The 21,486-nt window shown below is 41.0% G+C and overlaps 1 protein-coding gene across 1 annotated transcript in view; it reads right to left on the bottom strand.

Moving 5' to 3' along the window:
• Positions 1 to 15,144, bottom strand: part of MANBA (mannosidase beta) — a 50,483-nt gene extending 35,339 nt beyond the window's left edge. The window contains exons 1-5 of the mRNA XM_086464083.1: positions 14,845 to 15,144; positions 5,903 to 5,997; positions 5,312 to 5,417; positions 3,211 to 3,381; positions 467 to 590 (exon numbers count right to left, since the gene is read on the bottom strand). Of these exons, the coding sequence (XP_086320209.1) occupies positions 467 to 590; positions 3,211 to 3,381; positions 5,312 to 5,417; positions 5,903 to 5,997; positions 14,845 to 15,144 (796 nt within the window). The remainder of the gene's footprint in view (positions 1 to 466; positions 591 to 3,210; positions 3,382 to 5,311; positions 5,418 to 5,902; positions 5,998 to 14,844) is intronic.
• Between the last annotated feature and the right edge of the window lie 6,342 nt (positions 15,145 to 21,486).

The following is a 21,486-nucleotide window of genomic DNA, read 5'->3' as shown; positions in this document are numbered from 1 at the left end:
ACTTCATGTTGTGTCCTGAAAACTCAGCGCTCTTCAAACTCTGCTCACTGCATTTGTCTTCTCAACAGAAAACTAAATTCCCATAGCAGCTTTGCCTTTGTTTTAAATGGAGGCGAGACAAAAGGAAGACATTTATTGGGAGTCTTGGTGAAAACACATGCCAATAAAAAAGAAATTTTTCAAAACAGGAGAACAGGGGCTAACCTCAGCTATACTACATACATTTCTGCAGTTATTTGGGGATCTTCAAGGGAAAAAAGATTCTGAATTCTAACGTTTTTAATCACTATTGTCTGTACTGAAGTACTGTTTCAAGACCTAAAAGGGTGTGCTGTGGTAAGAACTACACGCAAAGTCATAATAGAACAATACAACCTTTCCTAAAATGACAGTTAATTGAGTTTAACAATAAAATGGTTTGTATTCCAAAGGTGCAACAACAATAAAAAGTAGTAACATGACTTACCAAAGAAAGAAGTCAAAGAAAAGTAAATTAGGTGATAAAGGTTAAAGGCCTCAATCCTAACATCTTTCCAGATTCCTTGAGTGGGAAAAGAAGGGCCCCAGTCCCAACTAAATGAACACTGCTCCTGGAATACAGAATGGTTACAATTGCCTATTTTTCCCACAGACACTGATGCTGTGCCAGAAATAAATATTACTTGCTATCTAGAAATAAAATATCGCCATGCACCGAAAGAATTTTTCCAATTTCCATAAACCCAGAAGAGCCTACAGTATTTTTTCGTTTATTTCTTTACCAGAACTCTGCTGCTACTACCTATATTGTATATAAAAAAAATCTTGTATTAAACATCCATGTATAGCAAAATTTTATATTAGCAAGAGAGCAAAACACCACCTAGCCCACCACTTACAAAAAACTCAGTAAAGATCAAAAAAACAAGCCAGCAGGTTACTCTCAATTTAGCTCTGAATTGTCTTAGTTTGTAATGTCAGTATTTAATTGTCTACCTAAAAGAAACAGTAAGCAGAAAACTGATGGTTGCAAATGTTGAAGTATTCTGAAAGGACAATATCAAATTAAAAATTGTGGGTATATCTAAAATACTTTATCCTGGTTTTTGTTCTAACACCACAGACTAGTACATGGAAAGAGATGCATATGTGTGGTGCATTTGTGTAGTTCAGTCATGTTCACTGTTTCTCCCCTTTTTATGGTTCTCTCATACAAAAACAAAGGGAACAAAAACATGGTTGAGAAATAGCTTAGTTCGGGTCCTAACATCAAAATAACTGTCAGAATTCTAAAATGCTGGTCAGGCAGAGAAGTACCTACACTGCTTTCTCTTTAGCCGTTTTCAAACCTGGTCAGACCTCTAGTTAACAAATTCCTTGAAGACATCTATTCAGCTGTCCTCCAAGCTTCACACAGCCCCAGCCCCCAAAGCAAATACAACAGATCTCCTTAAAGTCTTGTACAGTGACCTACAGTTCTAAATTTAGAGACTAATAACTTACAGCGGAGGCATACTAATTTTGGCAAACCACATTGCACAAGTCTCGCCTATCCTTTGCATCGCTGGAGTCAGCTTGCCTACCTATCAAGTTGCAAAAAAGCCTTCCAGGAAGCAAGGGCCATACCTATTTCAAGTGTAAAAACAGGGACAACACATTCTTAGAAAACAAGTCAGACTGAAAGTAATTTTCCCTTTATAAAAAACAAACAAATGAATCACTGACAGATTGTCAGATTTCACTAATAATATTGCAGAGACTGCAACAGAAATAGTATGTCATAAGAACAATACACTTGTATCACTGAAGTACATTACCAGTGAAAGGTTTGTGTTTTGCCACAAATTCCTGTTAAGATTTATATACATTTACTGCACTGAATACTGAACCTCAAACGTGTAAACAGCTCTCCATTACTTTAAGATGGTAAGCAGCCAGCTTACTTTAGCAATGTCCTAGTATGTTTGTTCACTTTTAAATGTGACATCGCTGCTGTTGTTGCCTATACTTGGAACTAAAAATGTTTCTGGAAATGTCTGGAGCAGCTTCCAAGTAGAATCAAACAACTCCTTTGAGGAAAAGCACTGAGATACTTTCTACAACTTTAAAGGTGTAGTTCAGTAAAGCACAAAATCATTCTTGGCCATTTTTGCTCTATAAATACGGCTACAGCTGTTTAAGTGCCTTCTTCCTTCCAAGCTCCTCCCTGCACTGATTTCTAAGAAATACATTGGACTCAGAAGAATTAATCAACTTTCTAAAATGTAGTGAAAGTAAAAGTAGCAGCAAGTAGTAAAAAAGACATCTTAATCCTGAAGGATCTTCCCAGGACAACAAGGAGTCCACCTTTCCATTAACAAATTTTAAAGGAAATCACATCCAGGTTTAGATTAACAGGATTGCAGTCATTTTTTTGAGGGGGGTCTAAAAGGACTTTATAGGACAGATAAAAATTATTAACAAGAAAGGCATTTAAGTGGAGACAAACATGCAAAACAACCCAAATTCCAAAATAAGATCACCCAGCCATTTTCTCTAGCTGCTGCAAAGCTATCAGAAATATATGAGATGCTACTTAAATGATAGTTTGGCTTGAGTAAGTTTTAACAGCAATGAAGCCATGTCTTAAATCAGAGTTTCTGAGCTTCATTCATGGTATATTACATTGTTGTTTTCACCGAATATGTACTTAAAAGTCACACTTCACAACACCGTAATAAGATGAGAACAGGTTCTCTGTTAAATAACACTTCTCGGGACATGCCAGAGCTGCCCAGTATAAATAGCACAGCACATGAGCAACAGCAAACACTCACAAAGCTGCTTGGCTGAGATTTTTACAGCCTTGGCAATATACACTGGTATTTGCAACAGTGAACTCTATTGTCAGCATACATTGCTAAACCCACCCAGTGGATCAAAATGCAATGATTACATACTTCCCATGCTATCCTGCTCTCTTAGCAGCAAGTCTCCTTGCTGACTCCTTGACGAAAACAGCCTTTTAAACATTCTTATCACCTAGATACGAAGCCTGGCCTTCTTATGCCTCTTGTATTATTGACATGCTAGATTACAGGTTTCTAGGGGGACAGGAGAAGGAAGCTGCAATGAAAAATATGCCCTACTTATAAAATGACATTGCAGGTTTCAGAATACATCTGTAAGGACACCACGCGGTGCATTCTTCTTTCCAAGCCTGAAGCCAGAGACAGACAATTCTGCCCCTACCTTTCTGACGAAATTAGCATGGCACTCTCCTTTCTGCACAGGTGGAGGGCACGCCGGGGGTATGCCGTATGCTTTGTGACATCTGCTCTGCTCTGCTGCATACGAAACGGCTGATAAGAAACGGACTTCAACAAAATTGACCTCCTTGATCACGCTGGTAATATCAAAGCTCTAGGTCAAAAAAACAGAACAAAATCATTACAGTGCTGACATTTATTTATGAGATTTATAATCACTGTTACATTGGGATTTTAATACCATACATATATTATTCAACGGCATTTGACTTACAGTCTCAACAGGATCTGGTTTTGAAGGAAAAGAAAAACTACTCCTTAAGCTGAAAAAAGAAAATACACAGTAACATTGCAGGTACAAGCAGATGTTTCTGGGCAAACCATTCTCCTCACACTAAGCCCCTATTGCAGGCTACACAGAAGTGCTGGAAGGGTAAGGATGGCAGGAGAACCTTCATCCTCCTGCCTAATTCAGACCTCATCTGCATCTTTAGAAAGACACCTTGTTCCAACTTGGAAAGCTGGTCTATACAGGAGTCCTTCCAACTCACGCTGTGCTGCCAGCTTATCTACCGCAAAGCACTGAGCTGCCTTTTGCGTGAATGCTGCAAAGCTGTATTTCATCCCACCTGCACTTTCATCCCCAAAAGGTACAGATACACATTCTATGCCAGCACCAAATGAAGCCTTTTGGGGCTTCTTCAATGGGTCACAAAATCCCCTTCAGTGTGGCTGGATAGAGGGATAAACGTTCAGTTTCAGCATTTTCCTGCGCTATCAAGATAACATGGTTCCAATCACTAATATCCATTTCTTCTTCACAATGTTCATTTGCGACCAGCCAAGTCTTGGCAATTTTTTCCAACTTGTGAGCAGCCCGGCTAGCATCACTTACGTCTGTAGCATGCAGCAGAAAATTACAAAGCAAACAGCATCCCCCATACAGAGCCTTCACAGAGTCCTTCCTGCAGACGCCATTGCCATGTGGAATAGGTGAACAAAGCAGAAGTCTGGGTCACAGTAATCCTAGACTCAATCTAACACAGTACACTCTGGTTTTACAGTAAAGGCCATTTCATTAACTGTTAAAATCTGAGACAGAATGAAGTTGCAGAAATAAGGGCAAAATAATATCACTTCCCAGTTCTACAGAGCTTGCTACTGCCAATCCTTTAGATACTCTCCAAATAGTAAATAATTACAATTTCATCAAAGTTCTATGAATTTTCTTATTTCACTGATGGTAAAATTAAGTCACAGAGAAACTAAGTGATTTATCACAAGTCACACAGACCCAGGTGGCAGAATCTAGCTCTCATGTCTCAGGCCAGTACCTCTGCAATAAAACCTGCCAGAATGGTAAACACTGAGATATAAAGACATCAGATTTCCTTTGTAATTCAGTTATTCCAATCACATTCTTCCTTTAACTTTTCCTTTTTCAATTCTTTTCAGAGAAGAGCAAGGATTGTCCCTTATGCTAGTACCCAGAATAATTTTATACTTTAAAGCCATAAAATTAGTTTGAATGTTTTTGCCACTCTCAAGATCATTCCATGATGAGTACTCTCATGCTGACATAGGCTAAGCTCAAAAATTCAAGACAATGTTGTCAAAAGCCCAATATTAAAAATCAAAACCCCTATATAAAAAAAGGCATGGAAACACTTACAAAGGCTTTACAACACGTGCATTTTCATTTCAGTATTCACATGTAAACCATTCTAATACCAATTAGTAAGCAGATTTACAGCTAATATAACAGATTTAAGCTTACGTTTTCTTGGAGCTGTGACAGATCTCAAGGAGCAAGACTTATACTATTAGCTAAATCGATCCTCTTGCATGGGTCCACTCATTTAGAACAAGACACATTCACCTCTAGACCTGCCCCTGCTGCTACTGAAAAGGTAAGTACCCTTCTCTTTCTAACAGTTATCTGATTACACATGCAGTCCTCAGGTCAACACTTTCTGCGTCCAAGGACCTATTTTTACATGTACTTGAATGCACTGAAAGTGCTCAGCACAAAAGGGCTTTGAAGAAGAAACAGAAGCACTTTCAGAAATAAACTCATTACTTACATATCTGTTGAACATGTTGTCTGTTCTCCCGAGAGTGATATTGTTCATCAGGATCTGTGCTACTGTATCTACTCCCTCAAAAACCAAATTCACTTTCTGCCACTTTCTACAGAAGATAACATATGCATTAAAAACTGTTAGAATAACTAGAGTTAACAACACACAGGAGATAAGACAATATAAAAATGTATGTCACCATTATCCTTAGCAGCAGTACCTCCAAAAATATTTGACTTACTGTGGCTACATTATAACTTTAAATACTCAAAATAAGATGAGAGCTTAAGTGACTCAAGTCTGCAACACAGCATGTTCACATACGCACCAGATATCAGATGGGTTAGCTTCCAATTAGCCTAAGTATTATTTTTCCTTAGTTGGCAATTCATAAGTAATTTTTAACAATTAAAAACAGATAGGAAAAAACAACTACTGAAATGTTCTTTAGCAACAGCTTTGCAGCTGCACATTATTGCATAATTTGTTTTATGAGATAAAAAAGTATTAAGTGGATTTTGAGTTGCTGTATTAACCAGCAATTCTGCATGAAAGATGGCACAGATCTACTTTAGACATATCTTTACTGCATACCTGATGTCAAATGGAGTTTTGAATGTCCTGCTGTAAGTCCAGTTATCCAGTGAGATCCATCTGTACATCACGTCATTAAACCTATAGTATGGATCCTAATAACAGACCAACAAAAAGAAAATTACAAGACTTATTTCATAATGGTGTTACTCCATGAAATACATCATAGTATCCATTAGATGAGCACTTCTTATTTCAGACAGTCTGCAAATGCAAAATCCACCTTAGGGAGTTAGTCCTGATATTCCTTTTCACCTTTGAAATAAGATGTCAAAGCAAAGCTTTGGCAATATTTGACTTCACTTATATAGGTCAAAACCTGTTTGCTATAATCATTCATACTCAAACTAGAGGTAGCAGGATTTGTTTTTACATAGAAATGACTGGGCTGGAAATGAAAAAGAATCAAGACAGCTTGTGACTTAAAGAGAGGAACAGAAACACGATCACCTTCATAATGATGGAGAAAGTAAGGCTAATAGGATTTTAAGAAGCAAAGAAACAGCATTTTAGGCCTCTAGGGACAGCAGTGAACAAATCTCTACAGTTTAAAATAGTTGCAAATACTCCATTTTTTTCTCATCAACTAGTCTTGATGTAGTAAGGCTAAATGAAATTGTTATATTTGGAGGGAGAGAGAAAGATAAGAAGGAGAAGCAACACAATTTAGTTTGTTGAATAAAATTAAATAACTACTTTTGAGAATAATGCTGCATATATACCGAATGTGTTCTTTTCCCTTTAGCCACACTACCCAGGAAGAATAAAGGCACAGTTGGTCTCAGCTATGTCCTTGACCTTTTTGGCTTCATGCTGTATTTATTACCTCATGGTGGGTCACTCTAGGCCGAAGGAATCAGGACAACACACCGCCTTGCACCTCATACAAAGCCAGCAGAAAGGTACAGTGTTACATCCCCATGTCAGATGGTTCAGAGTGCAGGTATCTGGGTCAGTGACTGACAGCTCAGTTCAGTCCTCTTCAGCAGCAGCACAACTAAACCACTTTCCCAAAACAAAGAACAATCTCTTATGGACTACATGACTCAAACCCAGCTAAGAGAGCGTAGCTGCATTAAGGTTCCCTTTGACACAAGTCTTCTACAGTACCAGCGCAGCTAATGAACCGAATATCCAGATTCACACTGAAGAAAATCTGCCCAGCTTTTTTTTTTTTTTTGTTCTTGCTGAAGCTCATTTTTTCTCCCCATTTCAGGAGTCAGTATAGATACTAATGACGTTGCTGGATTTGAAATCTTTTGAAAAACATTGTTTCATATCTCATATTTGTTTTACAACTAATAGGGTCAGGCTCTGTAATATAAACCCAAACGTATTTACATAGCAGAGCAAAATTATAATGTCTAAGCGACTGTCCTCAGAGCATAATCTCTTCTGGAGTCCCACAGCAATATAAACATCATTCCTTGTGCCCACACAGAAGAAAAGATGTCACCTTGCCTCTACATGCTATGCCTGATCAATCAAATTTCTTACTACAAGGGAATAAGAGTCAAGAAGGAAAGGTCTTGTTACCTCAGTAAAACTGTGACCTCTGTATTGGTAATACAGTGTATTCTCTAAAAGCCAAGCCATCATGAGCTTATCAGAACAATTACTGAATTTTAAGATAACCATACCATTACTTTTATATGCAAAATGCTTGGGGAATATATCTCAGACTTTTATTAAGATGCAAAATTTAAGGCTAATAAATGCATATTAAAATGCAGAATTTAGGCTTATGAAAGAAACTCCATTAAGATTACTGCACTGAGACAATGAAAGGCAAGCATCAAATGTCAGAGACCATGAAAACCTACAGTATATTCTTAAAAAGCACCTTTTTAACAATTGTCTTGTTTTAACATAATTTACTATTTTATTTTAGGTTATGCTTTGGAAAACATGCATGTTAAATTTCAACCATTGTCACTTGCATGTGTGAAATACTTAACAAAAGGCATAAGAAGCAAGTTGTAAATGCACGAGCAACAGCAGACTGTAAAGCCAAAACCAATTTGGTTAGTTGGCAAACAATTGACATCAGTGCCTCATCAAAGATCAAGACCCTGCATAAAAGAAACCTTGCACTGTTTCTCCATGAAAGCATGAACACGGAGATGTTAATGAAGAAAGACCTGATGTCTGGAGAACACAAAACTGGTTGTGTTTCATCAGTGGCAGAAATTACATCATCAGATGGGCTCTTACAGCAGTTTACAGAGCTGCTCGTTTAAATCTCCTCAGAGTGTACTGCACATCCTTCTTTCTGAAGGGGCTTTCTTCTTCTGTACTAGTCTAAAGCCTTCAAGCTTCAAGAAATACATTGACTGGTAAAATACATGTCATAGAAGGTGCTAATTAGCCCCTTCTGACTCTTACTTATGAATACTATTCTTCTTCACAGGCATCCACCTTTTTAGATGGGAAGCTCCTAGTTCCATGTACCTTTATATAAAACTTCACACCTTACTGATAGCATTGCTACATAATTGCTACATAACTAGTAAAACAGCTTATATATCACACAGAAAAGCTGTTAAATGCTAATGCTGGTTAGTCGTTTTAAGCATGAGAAATATTGCTTGTTGTAAAATCAGTCGTGTGGCAATGTTCAAGCAATGCTTTTAAGGCGATTCTCAAAGTTAGGAAAAATGCATGACCACAACAAAGTCTTGTAAAAAAAAGGAAAATGACTTCTGCAATACACCTGCAAGATTATTGACGTTTTCATTACTAAATGCAACTGTTTTGAGTGCTGGAAGATGTGCCTACAGAAGTAAAATCATTTGGATTTATCTGAAACAGAATTTCATCACACATTAAATCAGCTCATATTAAAATTAAAGGCTTATTTCAGAAAACTGGATGAAAAAAGAAAAATTTAAATCTCTTACAGACACTGGGAGAATTTGGAAGATGGCAGGAAATAAACTGCACGTGTATTAAATATACTTCACATTCATTAGCTCAGCATGTTCCTGGAAGCAAGTCATAGAGGGGTGGATTCAACTACAGCTACTTTTAGATCCCACCAAACATGACAGCCTTGCATTTTCCTGCTCCCTGCAATTTGGGGAAAAATCCTGAACCACTCAATTTCCCTGCCTGTTTGTTCTCTGCTCCCAACTTCAATGCTGTAAGCAAGCAGCAAATCACCTACAGAGCATCAAAAGGAAGCAGTTTCCAGTTGGGCTAACAGGACATCAGCAGGACTTCAAAAGCGCTGGCAACACTAAATCGAAGGCACTGCCAAGCTTCTAGATGGAAACTCCTCCTTGCAATGATTGTAAGGGGATATTGAAAAGCTACAGTCATATAAGCTAAGAGCTTCTCCTGTTAAGCAGGAAATCGATGAGATATGAACACATCAGAAGTGAGGCTCAAAGTCCAAGTGCGCGAGCTGTGCCAGGCACGCCCTGGCCCCACCAAGGGCCAGCTTCAGGACCCCATGCAGCCAGGAGTTCAGGGGAGCACGGCAAACGCCTGAATGACACTAGGCAGAGACAGCTGGATCCAGGTGGAAGATCAGGGTGCAATAAAATGAAACGTAATAGAGGGAACAAAAAACAGATTCCTTTGCCTTATCCTACTTTTGTTACGATCTAATTTGAAACTGCCTTGCATGCTTTTCTCTCATAAATCACGTCTGCTGATATTTTATAATGTACACCATAAGAAAATCCTGCTGATATAACAGATAACCAAAATAAAACTTGCAAGTGATGCTTCATGATTTACAGTTTAATGATTTTGCTGTTGCCAACTTCAGACTGGAAGCTAAATAATTAAGATACCTATATCCACAAACTCCTTGATATCCCAAGTGATAGCAGTCAGGACATTTATACAACTTTCAGCAAGCCCAGTTTCACATATTTACAGCTTGAAGTCAAGCTGAACTAACAGTAGTGATGAATGGATCGTATTCTTGGAACAGGAGTTTTGGAAGTTCATCTGGAAGCAATTAATTTTCAGTAGTTACTCTAATAAAGCAGTAAACTGAATGTCACCTTATGCTCCAGATGTGTTATAGCTGAACACTGAGTCAAATACTACTAAAGAGTCAATTAACAAGATGCTAATACCCATTGCTTAATATTCCCACAGTACTCTGCTGTATTTAACAGGCTACCATACCTTTTATCTATTTCAACTTCACAAGCTTTGAAAAGATAAACTTCAGTGCCCTTCAATATTCATCCTAAGTTTCACTAAGGCTTTTGAACGCTTCCATATATGTTCACGCAACTCAGCAGAGCACAAATGTTTTAATGGAAAATAATATATTTCTATTAATCAATCCTTTCATCAATGAGTGGCATTTAACCTGTTAGAACCATACAATACCCAATGCAATTGTTACCTGGCTTGCTCTGAAAAAATCTAAGTTACAATGAAGTGTCAGAAAATATGCAACAGCATATTTTATACAAATGCAGAACAAGTTACAAGGAATACACACTGCTTTACAGAACTGCAGAAATATCATTTGAGATACATAAGTTTCTGTCTCTTCTAATATATTTTAATATCTAAGTATGACCAACACCACTCTAACCTTCTGTGTGCAAGTGCAAGCCCTTGTTGTATACCGGGGCAGAAACTGCAGTGTTATCCAGCCCCTGTATTAGCATCACTGTTGCAGACCCCCCCTAATAGTTCTTTACCAATCAAAGTGACAGCTAATAAGACAAAACAGCCTTTCTGTGCGAATGCAAACGGCTGGCAGATGAGAAAATCCGGCTACAATAGCCATATTCACCCCAACTGAAATTTTATAGGAGTCACCTGCCAGAGAAACGGCATCATGCAGTACTTGGACAGTACATGCTAGAGAATGACTATTTCTAGCACAAAGATTTAATGCACAAGTTACCTGCTGACACAGATTGCTTATCAGAACTCTGCCTGGAAGAAAATACTACGCTGACAGTAGTTAAAACCGAACTCTTCAGACAAAATGGTTTCTGCAAAATCATCTTTTTCCAGAGACGAAGGGTTAGCAATAGATTCGCTGTAAGTTTGTCACATGTCTGCACTTACACCCGAGCTTTGCACTAGTTTTATTCAAGTGACTATTACTATTGTTTATGTGCATTTCTCATGTCTTTTTTAAATTTTACATCTAAATAGTAGTAAGAGCTACGCAGTCCTAATGAAACGATATTAAAGCAGCCCAGCTGAACGCATACTCTGTTGCTATCTCCTGGCCTTAGAGCTTTTAGCCAGCATCTGAACCATGCTGGTTGAACATAGATGAAAATAATACTTCAGTAGAAAACTCAAAAGTATCTTACCCAAGAGCATTTTCTAGGATATGTGTATTTGGTGCATTCAGAAAGACATGTTCATCCAATGTATATTTTATAAGCCAAAAAGTAACGACATCTCTAGAACGAATGCTAAGAGGATCCAGACAGATGAGTAACGAAGCCTCAGCATCAGAGAGATGTCTTTCAATTCAAATATATGGCCTGCACAGCAGATTAAAGTAAGACTACAGACATGCAATCAACTACAGCATCCCTGGGCAAAACCAGTTTGTGCATCGACCTAAATTTGAAATGAATCACACGCTGATAAGTTGCTTGCAGCCTACTCTTGCAATCTAAGCCACATTTTGCAGGCTTCATATCTGGCAGCTTATTCTTGCTGTCCTCCTTCCTCTCATTTGTGAGATGCCCACTAAGCTATATTGTTGGAGTAGGCCCACTCAAATTTTGTTTTAAATTTCTGGTTTGGGTGCTAACCCACAAAAATTCACAAGGATACAGAAGCAAAGGATGCAGTGCTGTTTGCCATTTGCAAATCACACAGAGAAAGAGCGTGCAGATTGCACTAGGTCGCTGAACATATGGGTCTTGCTATCCAGAGCAATTTCATTCCCACTAGCTTTGTTCTCCTATTTCCTGGTACAGCTTTTCAGACCAATCTTCGCTTTTGGTTTCAAGCAGTATGTAAGGATTGCCGGTCTAGTGACATTTTCAGTAGGATGAATAAAAATCCTACGCTCCTCAGCAAAGAACAAAGGGGCAAACGAAAAAAACACTCAAGACCAAAGCTTTTGTGTTAAGGCAACTATAATAAAACTCCTAATTCTACACTTGACACAACCCCAAAAAGGGCTGACTTCCAGAGATAATGAGCACTGAAGAAACAGAACAACCAGTGCCCTATGCCTCTCAAATTCAGGCTGTGTGCATGCTTTTGTATAAATAGGAATACAGGAATATCATTTTAGGCGGCTGCATTTGAAAACATTTGGTCATAAGCATTTTCACCACAATGAAGAAACCTCAGGACAAACAGCTGAGCCACACTTTGCAGCATGAAGCCACGCAATTGCAACAACAAATTATGTCACTGACTCCCTCCAAACAACCCAGGTTTGCCACTTTGCAGAATGCTACAACTATGGCAGCAGGGACTGATTACATGTAATGCTATCCATGATAGATCTGAAAGCTGCTAAGGCTGCTCACACATTTTGGTATGCTCTCCATTCTATCTTTTAAACAAAAATGTGATTTTAAAACAATTCAGTTATCCTGGTGCAAATATTTGTGCGAACGCTTCTTTCTGTAAACTGGGCTTTGCTAAACTGAGTAAAACTGGGCTTAAATTGATCTTAATTTACCTGAACGCATATATACATAGAAACAAGTTAGCTCATTCTGAGCTTAGAACTAGCCAGTGCCAGCTAGATCCTGTCCAGAGGTCAAGCAACCACACTAGTGAAGTATTTTGGTTAACAGCTCCTTGACAGAGCACACTAATTCTAACACCACCAAATTAGCAACAGTTTCCAGACTACAGCGGGTTCATACCCGGCCATATCAGCACGTGTTTGGATCAAGTTCATACTTGTACTCACGTAAACAAGTGTCCACTACCAACCGTCAGCGATTTAATTAGCCAAGCACCCATCTACCTATTAGCAAGACCCATTAGAACCCTATTAGAAGGGCTGTTGCTGGCCAGGAGTCTGACTAAGCTTTCACGCCTCTGTGCAGGCTTGGGATTCTGCCCAGGCACATGAGCATTCATGATCGCAGCCTCATTTCCAAATATCATAGTGCTGCTTAAAATGACTAAAATTATAAGTCAGTTTACAGCAATGCAGCTAAATTAGCAATCATACTTTCTCACTTCATAAGAGTACTTAATGTGAGTAGTTAAATGTGAGTCTTTCATTACGTCATTATCTTGCATGCGTGAGTCAGTGCATTGGTCACAGTTTCTCCTGAATGATTATTCACACTTCTTACAGCAACACCTCCCAGCACAGCTGAACATCTGAGATGTTCAGTTTATCTTATGAACTTTTGCACGGGAGAAACTGGCACAGTTCTCTTCATTGATCCTCTATATATAGCCTACCTGCCCACTGCACTTTTTAAAACTTTAGAAAAGCCATTTTAAAACCCTAATTGTACATGTTCAAAATCTCACATCACTTAGCACGCAGATGTTGAAACCACAGACCATCACAGCTCAGCTTATCCCTTCTTAGTGTATTTACTTTCCCAATGTCGACTATTTCTTTTATCTGGCAATGACACTCTTTGGAATCTATCATTAGTACTGGGATTCCCAACCTATGCCGACACAGAATAATGCTAAAATTATCCTGCCTGAAGTGGCGTCACTTTCTCCTTATACCTCTATAACTTTAGTCAGAGCAGAGCAGGATAATCTAAAGAATAAAAATTAAAGAATAGAAAATACCTGCATCCAGAATGTATTTTTAAATAAATGCTGTACAAGAAATACAACATTGGGCCCACAATAAATACATAGCTATGTCTGATAGACGTGTGGCAATACTTCGTGTTTCCTAGTACAAAAGTGTATTTATCAGTTTTATAGATGACTTTATTAACTTCACTACGTTCTGTATCTTTTCCTTGTTCCAGGTACATATTACAACTTTCCACATACTTCCTTTCAAAAAGGCATCTTACCAATGACCCAGTTAGTGCCATGTTTTGCCAGGTCTGAGTGACAAGCAGTTTATGCTGTTATCAGGGTACTTTGCTACCAATCCACAACTGCAGTTTTGATCATTTGTCCCTGAAAGTGGTCACTACGTTTTCATAAATCTAAATGAGGCAATAGTACACGTAAGCAGCAAAGCTTCTTAAAAGTGTCAAGGCAGGAACTAGCCTTTCAAATGTAAGAGTTTTATACTCATGCTTCAGAATATACGTCCCTTAGGCAGTATGGGAGTATACAATGTCAGCTGTTCTGATGTGCTCTGCAAGTGTTAAAAGGGATTTTTAATGGCCTGAAATGCTTGAAATACCCAGACTTCTTGCATCAGCAAGTCAAACTTTAACGGGCTGGGTTCAGCTTTTCGTTCTTTTGAGGTAATATTGTAGGCAAACATGACTTACATGCTGTGATGATACTGTAGCTATCTGGTGTCAGCACCTTGGTTCCATGTCAAAGCCACAGAATTTGACACACTGCAGAGCACGGGCTTGTGTTTGTGTCCCTGGCCCAATTCAGCACTGCTCCACCGTGGATAACCTCCACTTATACACCTGAGGATACTGCAGCCAGCCAACACTTTGCCACCGGAAGGGCTAAGGAAACGCAGCCTGGCTACATTGCCAGCAACGCCAGCAGAGCCTGCAGCGGCTGAGGCAGCTCCTGGGGCAGAGCTGTGTTTTGGGGGGGCGAGAGGGTTGCCTCTAACCATGCTTCCGGAGATCTCGCACGGGGGGCTGGGGGGAGCTGGTTTCTTTTCCTTTGTGGCGGGCTGCCCACTTCGGAGGGGCACGGCGGGTACGAGGCTTCTCCTCGGTCGCCAGCGCACCGCAGCACCCTGCCTGGCTCTCCCCACCGTGCCCTAGGCACGGCCCCGCCGCCGGGGCGCCGCCGAGGGCGAGGGGGAGGCGGGCGAGCTGTGCCGGCGCGGCTGCCTACCGTACCTGGATGAGGCCCCGGCGGTGCAGGGCGGTGTGCACGCAGCCCGGCACTTCGCCTCGGAGCACCACCGAGCGGTTCCCGTTGCCCAGCCGCCAGCTCCCCCGCAGGCTGTGCACCTCCGGGCCGACGGCGGCCGAGACGCCGGCGCGGCCCGCAGCCGCCACCAGCAGCAGCAGCAGCGCAGCTCGGCCCATGGCGCCGGCACCCGCCCGCCCCTCAGGCAGCCGGCATGGCGGCCGGCAGGAGCCAGCGGGCGCCCCGGGTGGAACGGCGGCCCCGCGCCGCGGACGCCTCGCCGCCATAGCCCGCGGAGACGCGGCTGCGGGACGACGGACGGACAGACGGGGGGGGGGGGGGGGGGAACAACCAGTGCCTGCGGCCGCCGGCGACGCAGCCACGTCCTCAGAGGGCTGGGGCGGCGCGTCGGGCCGTTCGCGGCCGTTGGGGGCGGGGCGGGCGCGCGCGCGCGCATATTCTGCCGCCGCCCGTTAACGGCTGCTCGGGGCCCAGCGGCCGCTCAACGATCGCGCTGTAGGGGCGGGAAGGAAAGATGGCGCTGCTGAGGCCTGGCCAGCGCGGCTCCTCGGAGGATTTCCAGTGAGCTGGGGAGCGGCTTTTCCCCCGCTGCGGGCGTCGGAGCGCGGCCCGCGTTGGGCACCCCTGACAGCAAGCGGGGGAGTCGCGACCGCTTCCCCGCCCCCTCCCCGGCCGAAGCGGCGATGGGCGCCTGCACAACCCCCAGTCCAAGCGGCTGTCCCAGCCAGCCGGTACAACGTGAGGACAGGAAGGCTCGTCGAGAAGGCCAGAGGCGTTAAGGGCAGAAGGAAGAAAGAAAAAAAGTGTGTTTGGTTTGTTTTCTCCAAGAGGCGGCACAGGGGGACGCGGGTGATAGCAGCAGTATAACCTTACAAATCGTCCAGATGTAGCAAATTTACTTAGATCTCTAGAAAACTGCAGTGGAGTGGGAGGAATGAGGAAGAGCTGTGACAACACTGCAACAGGTACTTTCAGTATTGGCTCCCTGAAGTCATAAGATTTTATATGGCCTTGGACTTCCACCTCCTTTTTCTCATAAAATTGCAGAGGCGTATAAAACAGGAACAAGCGTCATGAACATCTCAAAAAAAAAAAAAAAAAAAGTACTCCAGTTTCTAATAAAGCAGTGCTAGCACTGTCACTGCGGATTTTGTTTTTAAAAATTGAGTATGTTCATCTGCAAAGAAGCAGAAGGGGCAGCTCCCAAGAAACCACCTGAAGTATGGTTTCCAAACCCCACTGTAGCTTTCCCCACGTGCCCTCGCTAGCTTAACCCCTTCATTCACAGCCCAAAACCAGTAATTAAAACAAGTTCTGAAGTGGCTCAGTGGAAGGAGTGGAAGTCGGGCAGCAGCCTAAGCTACTCTTGTAGGGGTAGCCAGCTGCCCTACTTCATGCACCGTTTCCACTGAACCTTGGTGCAGAGGGGCCTAGATGACCTCTACAAACTGGAGAGGTTTCACACCATAGCATGGTTGCACTTCACCGAGCTCTTCCTCCAGCTGAAGCCATACCGCAGGTGCAATCCACTGAATCTCATTTCACAATATAGAAAAGTGCTTAGACTTTGAAGACACTTGCAATTGCAAGAGTGACTAGCTCCACGTACCTTCTGAAGGTTGTAACAGCACAGAACACAGGAGTATCTAAGAACTTCCAAGACTAGATTCCCTGCATGCCTGCTCAGCTGTGAGCAGATTAGAAAGCACTGGTTTGCTTTTCTTGGGATACAAATGACTTTAATCAACATGAAATTGAAAATGCTCATTTCAGCAGCCACTCCATGACCTTAGCCTATGGTTTGTAGTATTTTGGGGTGGGTTTTGGGTTTGGGAATTTTTTTGTTGGGGGTGGGGTGTGTTTTTTGTTGTTTATGCTTAAAGTATAGTTGATTAAATGAATGTTCCATTTGGATTTGTGTAATTTTTACTTCATTATAAACCAGATCAGAATCTTGGTCAAGCAAGTAATTTGCTATCTATCTCGGAATACACTTAAGGGAGAAGGTGAAATATGCTTAAAAAACCCAGAAAATCTTGCAAATTCCTTTAAAGAAGTAATGCTACCAGTAGTGTCACTTATCTTCCTGTTACTCTATGTATTTTTTTTTTTTTCTTTTAACAGAACAGTCAGGTCACTGTACATACAAAGAAAGCAAACTACTAACTACATGTAGGTACATACACATGATTCTGCTTAGAAATGCAACCAACCAATAGCACTCAAAGAAACCCCAATTAACTGCAGGACTGTATTCATTTTTTCCATTTCTGTCCTTATGTTTTCTTATTGTCTACAATTATAGATTGTAAAATTAGAGGAGGAAAGAATACATAAAGCACCTCGGGATGCTAAAGAGTTAATTACTTTAACAACATGTACACAATTCGTACACCAAATCACATAAGAATAAAGCGTGACTGACACAAAAATGTGCTGCTGCTGATGGTATGCAGCACAGAATGCAAAAGTGAACTGCAGACAAGAAGAATACTGATACCAGAGTTTTGTTTTAGCTCCTGGCTTTCACACACCAAATTCAGCACACCATAAGAATCCACCCTAGATACATCTTTAAAACATTACTGAAACGTGGTCAACATGCCTTTATATTTTTGGTCAAAATCCTTTTGAGCTGACAACCATCGTTTCAATGCAACATAAAAATGCCAGCCCTTCATTCATCTACCATATAAAGAAAAAGTACACAGTATAACCACAGGTGATTTTTTCACCCATGAGAGCACAGGGCAGGCACAGTTCTGAGAAATACTGATCCAAGGAGAGAAACAGTAGTGATCTTTTTGTCACTCTGAAAAAAAATCTCTGCTACTAACTTCAAAAAGGGATGGCTGGGACCCATTCTGTTTGGCAGCAGAAGTCTGTGCAGAAATTTAGCTGTTAGAACAGCTACTCTGTGTTTATTTTTAGTAGGTCTGTTGGAACGAGTCCAGAGGAGGGCCACAAAGATGATCCAGGGGCTGGAGCACCTCTGCTATAAGGACAGGCTGAGGACACTGAGATTGTTCAGCCTGGAGAAGAGAAAACTCCGGGGAGACCTTATAGCGGCCTTCCAATACCTGAAGGGAACCTACAGGAAGGCTGGTGAGGGACTTTTTACAAGAGTGTCCAGCAACAGGACAAAAGGAAATAGTTTTAAACTGAAGGAGATTAGGTTTAGACTAGATCTGAGGAAGAAGTTCTTCAGTATGAGGGTGGTGAGACTCTGGAACATGTTGCCCAGAGAGGTTGTGGATGCCCCCTCCCCTGGAGGTGTTCAAGGCCAGGTTAGATGAGGCCTTGAGCAACCTGGTCTAGTTAAGAGGTGCCCCTGCCCATGGCAGGGAGCTTGGATTAGATGATCTCTAGGGTTCCTTCCAACCTAAGCCATTCTATGATTTTTAAGACTGAGTAACCTACATTCAATGTATTGACTAACTAAAATGCAAGTCCCATTTCAGTTCAACTCCCAGCCATCTTTTAGTGAGACTGGCAAAACAAAAAGACTATCATTGTAGAAGACTGAGTTACCCCAACCGGCTTTGCACGTTGTAGAATTCAGTCAATATATCTTCTCACCTTTAAAAGTGCAGACTGTAAAATCACAGTACATTAAGTAACAGAAAGCTTTGTTCTGTTTCTGCCCTCATCTGCCCATGAGTAATGCTTTCAGGACAATCAAACAGTTCAGTGCATTTTCCTTAAATTCACTCATACAACACTAAAAGCATTTAAACACTGTAATGCTGCTTGAGAGACCTTGTAGGATATCATTTCTCAAGAAGCAGGTTTACAGAGAAGTTTTAATGCTACCAAAGAACAACTGCAAGCTGGCTTTTTTTTTTTTTAAATAAACTTTTTTCAGCAAGTCATGTGGTATCTTCCCAGTAAGAAGGAAACTGCATTTCAAGATGTTTACTGTACTTCCGTGTTTTCTTTGCCTTTTATTCTTTCTGCTGAAGACTGACTGGAGCAACACACACACAAAAAAAACCCCTCAACCTAAAAACAATGCTGTAATTAAGTATTCTGAGAACATGCTGTTTCCTTGTTCAAGGCTTATAATTAAGTTAAATCATGTCTCATTTTCATGTCCTAGTTTTAGGGTTTGTTTTTTGTTTGTTTGAGGGTATTTTTAAACAAATAACGTTTTTACTGTTTAAAGATACAGGAGTCTTAAAAGCTGTGGGTTTATCTTTTAAAGTCTTAAGACACAAAGCAGGATCTTGTGTGGCTTTCTTTTACTCTGTACCATTTTCAGTTTCTTTCTGAAGTGTCACAAATTTACGAGGTTACTACAATTCTTACTTTACGATACTGCAAGCGGATATTCTTTATGAACTAAGACAAAAAGCTAAAGGCAAAACCATGCCTTCAGCTCTCTTAGAATAAATTCAGAGTAGTTCCATTGAAGCTGCCCAAATTCTGCTCTGTTAATCCAGAAGGCTTTTGTTTCCAACTGCTATGCAATCTCTATCATCACAACAGGCTGCTGCCGTTTTCTCTTTCAAATTCATGTTCAATGAGTTCATGCAAAGGTTTTAAACAAACAGGTTCTCAGATTTTGCTGCAGTACTTTAAGATATTACTGCCCCCACCTGTCCACCCTGTACCATTCTTCTGCTTGAAGGTTACCACCTCCAAAGCAAAATAGGACTTGTGTTCACACCAGCCCATGCTGGGGCTTGCAATCTCCTTTGCTAAACATAGACCACTGCAGATACCACCACCACAGACCACTTGTCAACGATGCAAAACAACCGAAGGATCATCTGCTTTGGGGAGTTGTGCATAGATGCAGCAGTATCGATGCAGACATGTTGGATAAATACTTGTGTAAAACTGGACTGGTGTTTGCATGACTGTGAATGCCTTCAGACAGTACAGCCCATCTGCAGGAAAGCCATACAGCTCCCCAACATAACGCCTGTCCTCTGTTTCATGAGTGCCTCGGCAAAACAGAGCTGCTATGCAAAATAGTAACTCTCTGGGCTGGCGTAAAGGCGATACAGTACGCAGAGCCCTCCAGCTATGGATTTGTAAAGGACAGACAGAAACAACACAATTCAGGCATTATGCTGTATTTATCTTGAATTCCATCCAAAAAGGATGTTAAAAATAAAATGAGGAAGTAAGTAAACATTGCTTTTAGATGAGGACACTATTAATACATCACTGGAAGAGAACGTTGTACTAGGTTATCACGAGCAAAATACAAAATGACAATCTAAGTGGTAGGCCTAAAGTTTCTTCCATAATTATTGTAAAGTCTGTAGGTCATTGCAAGGGTATTTCCTCAGCCAACAAAATTACTCAACACTTACAATTACGAGTAATTGAAAATAAGTATGTAGAAGGGAAGCTACATGTAAATGCTGTATGGAGGGGGAAAAGCAAGAACTAGGTAATAATTTCAAAATTGCATAAGCAGAAAGGCAGGCAGAGTATACCCTAAACTTCATCAGGTATGCCAGGGCAAAAGCCTGTATTTATACCTCTACATAACATCTTGTTTTGAGAGGGGCTCAAACCACAGGATTTAGGTTTCAAGTCACCAACTTCCATAGCGCAGACAAAAAAAAAAAAAAGCACAAGGACCTTAAAAGCCAGCATGACCAGATTTCTAAAGACAAGTTCTTTAGAAGGTGGAATTCCCATAGCTTTTATTCTCTTCCATTTACTAACAATTTTGAAATAAACCTCATCTATTTATAAGATTATGTAACACCGACCATCGTCATTTACCCTTTGTCTCATGAGCAGCAAAGTCACTGTCTTAAGACTAGGCATGATGCTGCCCAAGCTCCCCATGAACTCACAGTAAAACTTAAAACATACCTAGAATAAAGACTGATTACAGGAAAACCAGTAGTACATATGGGAACATTACAAAACAGCTTGCTTAGCCTCTCTTAAAGGTCTAAAACTAGACAGTCATCTGTGACCACAATGCAATGTATGACTCGTCCCTAAACACCTAAAATTAAATCCTTCAAAACATGGATATTACAGGTAACAGTTTCTCCCATGACAGAAGTTTGAGAGGCTTCACCAAGTCTTACCAACATGGTGTGCTTCCCTTGGCGTTGCACCTGAACGTAGGACATACCAAAGACGTTATGCTACATATGAAACATACAGCCAGCTACTGTTTTAATGAATGTCTTCCATGCAGGTGAGTGTTATATGAGAATGTCCACAAAAATTTATAGCTGATAAATTGAATGAATAAACTTAAGTGGATTTGGACTTGCCAAAACAGCTGGGAGCTGCATTTCTTTTCCTAGCTCAGCCACCAGACAAACCACTGGGGCAGGTCAGGACCCCTGTTTCTCAAACCGTTAGTGAGGGTAATGCACCTGGCTGCAGCACTAGGACAAACGCTGTCCATGCATTTCTGCAAAAGTGACCCTAATGCAAGCCACAGGGAATATTCAAAATAACTTTACTGAAAACCACTGGTAGTCAAGAAACTTTTTTCCCCTCTTGAAAGATTAATGATTATTTCAGCCCCTAGAAGAATTGCCAGAATTCTTAATCAATGAAGCCCCCACTGAATCAACTCAAGCCCCATTTATGCAACAGCATACAGCAAGAGCCTGCCTTGC

The sequence above is a fragment of the Leptosomus discolor genome, chromosome 4 (genome assembly GCF_034619465.1).
Source record: "Leptosomus discolor isolate bLepDis1 chromosome 4, bLepDis1.hap2, whole genome shotgun sequence".
Classification (NCBI taxonomy): Eukaryota; Metazoa; Chordata; class Aves; order Leptosomiformes; family Leptosomidae; genus Leptosomus; species Leptosomus discolor.
Note: the sequence above shows the minus strand (reverse complement) of the source record. Positions and strands in the feature narration are given on the sequence as shown.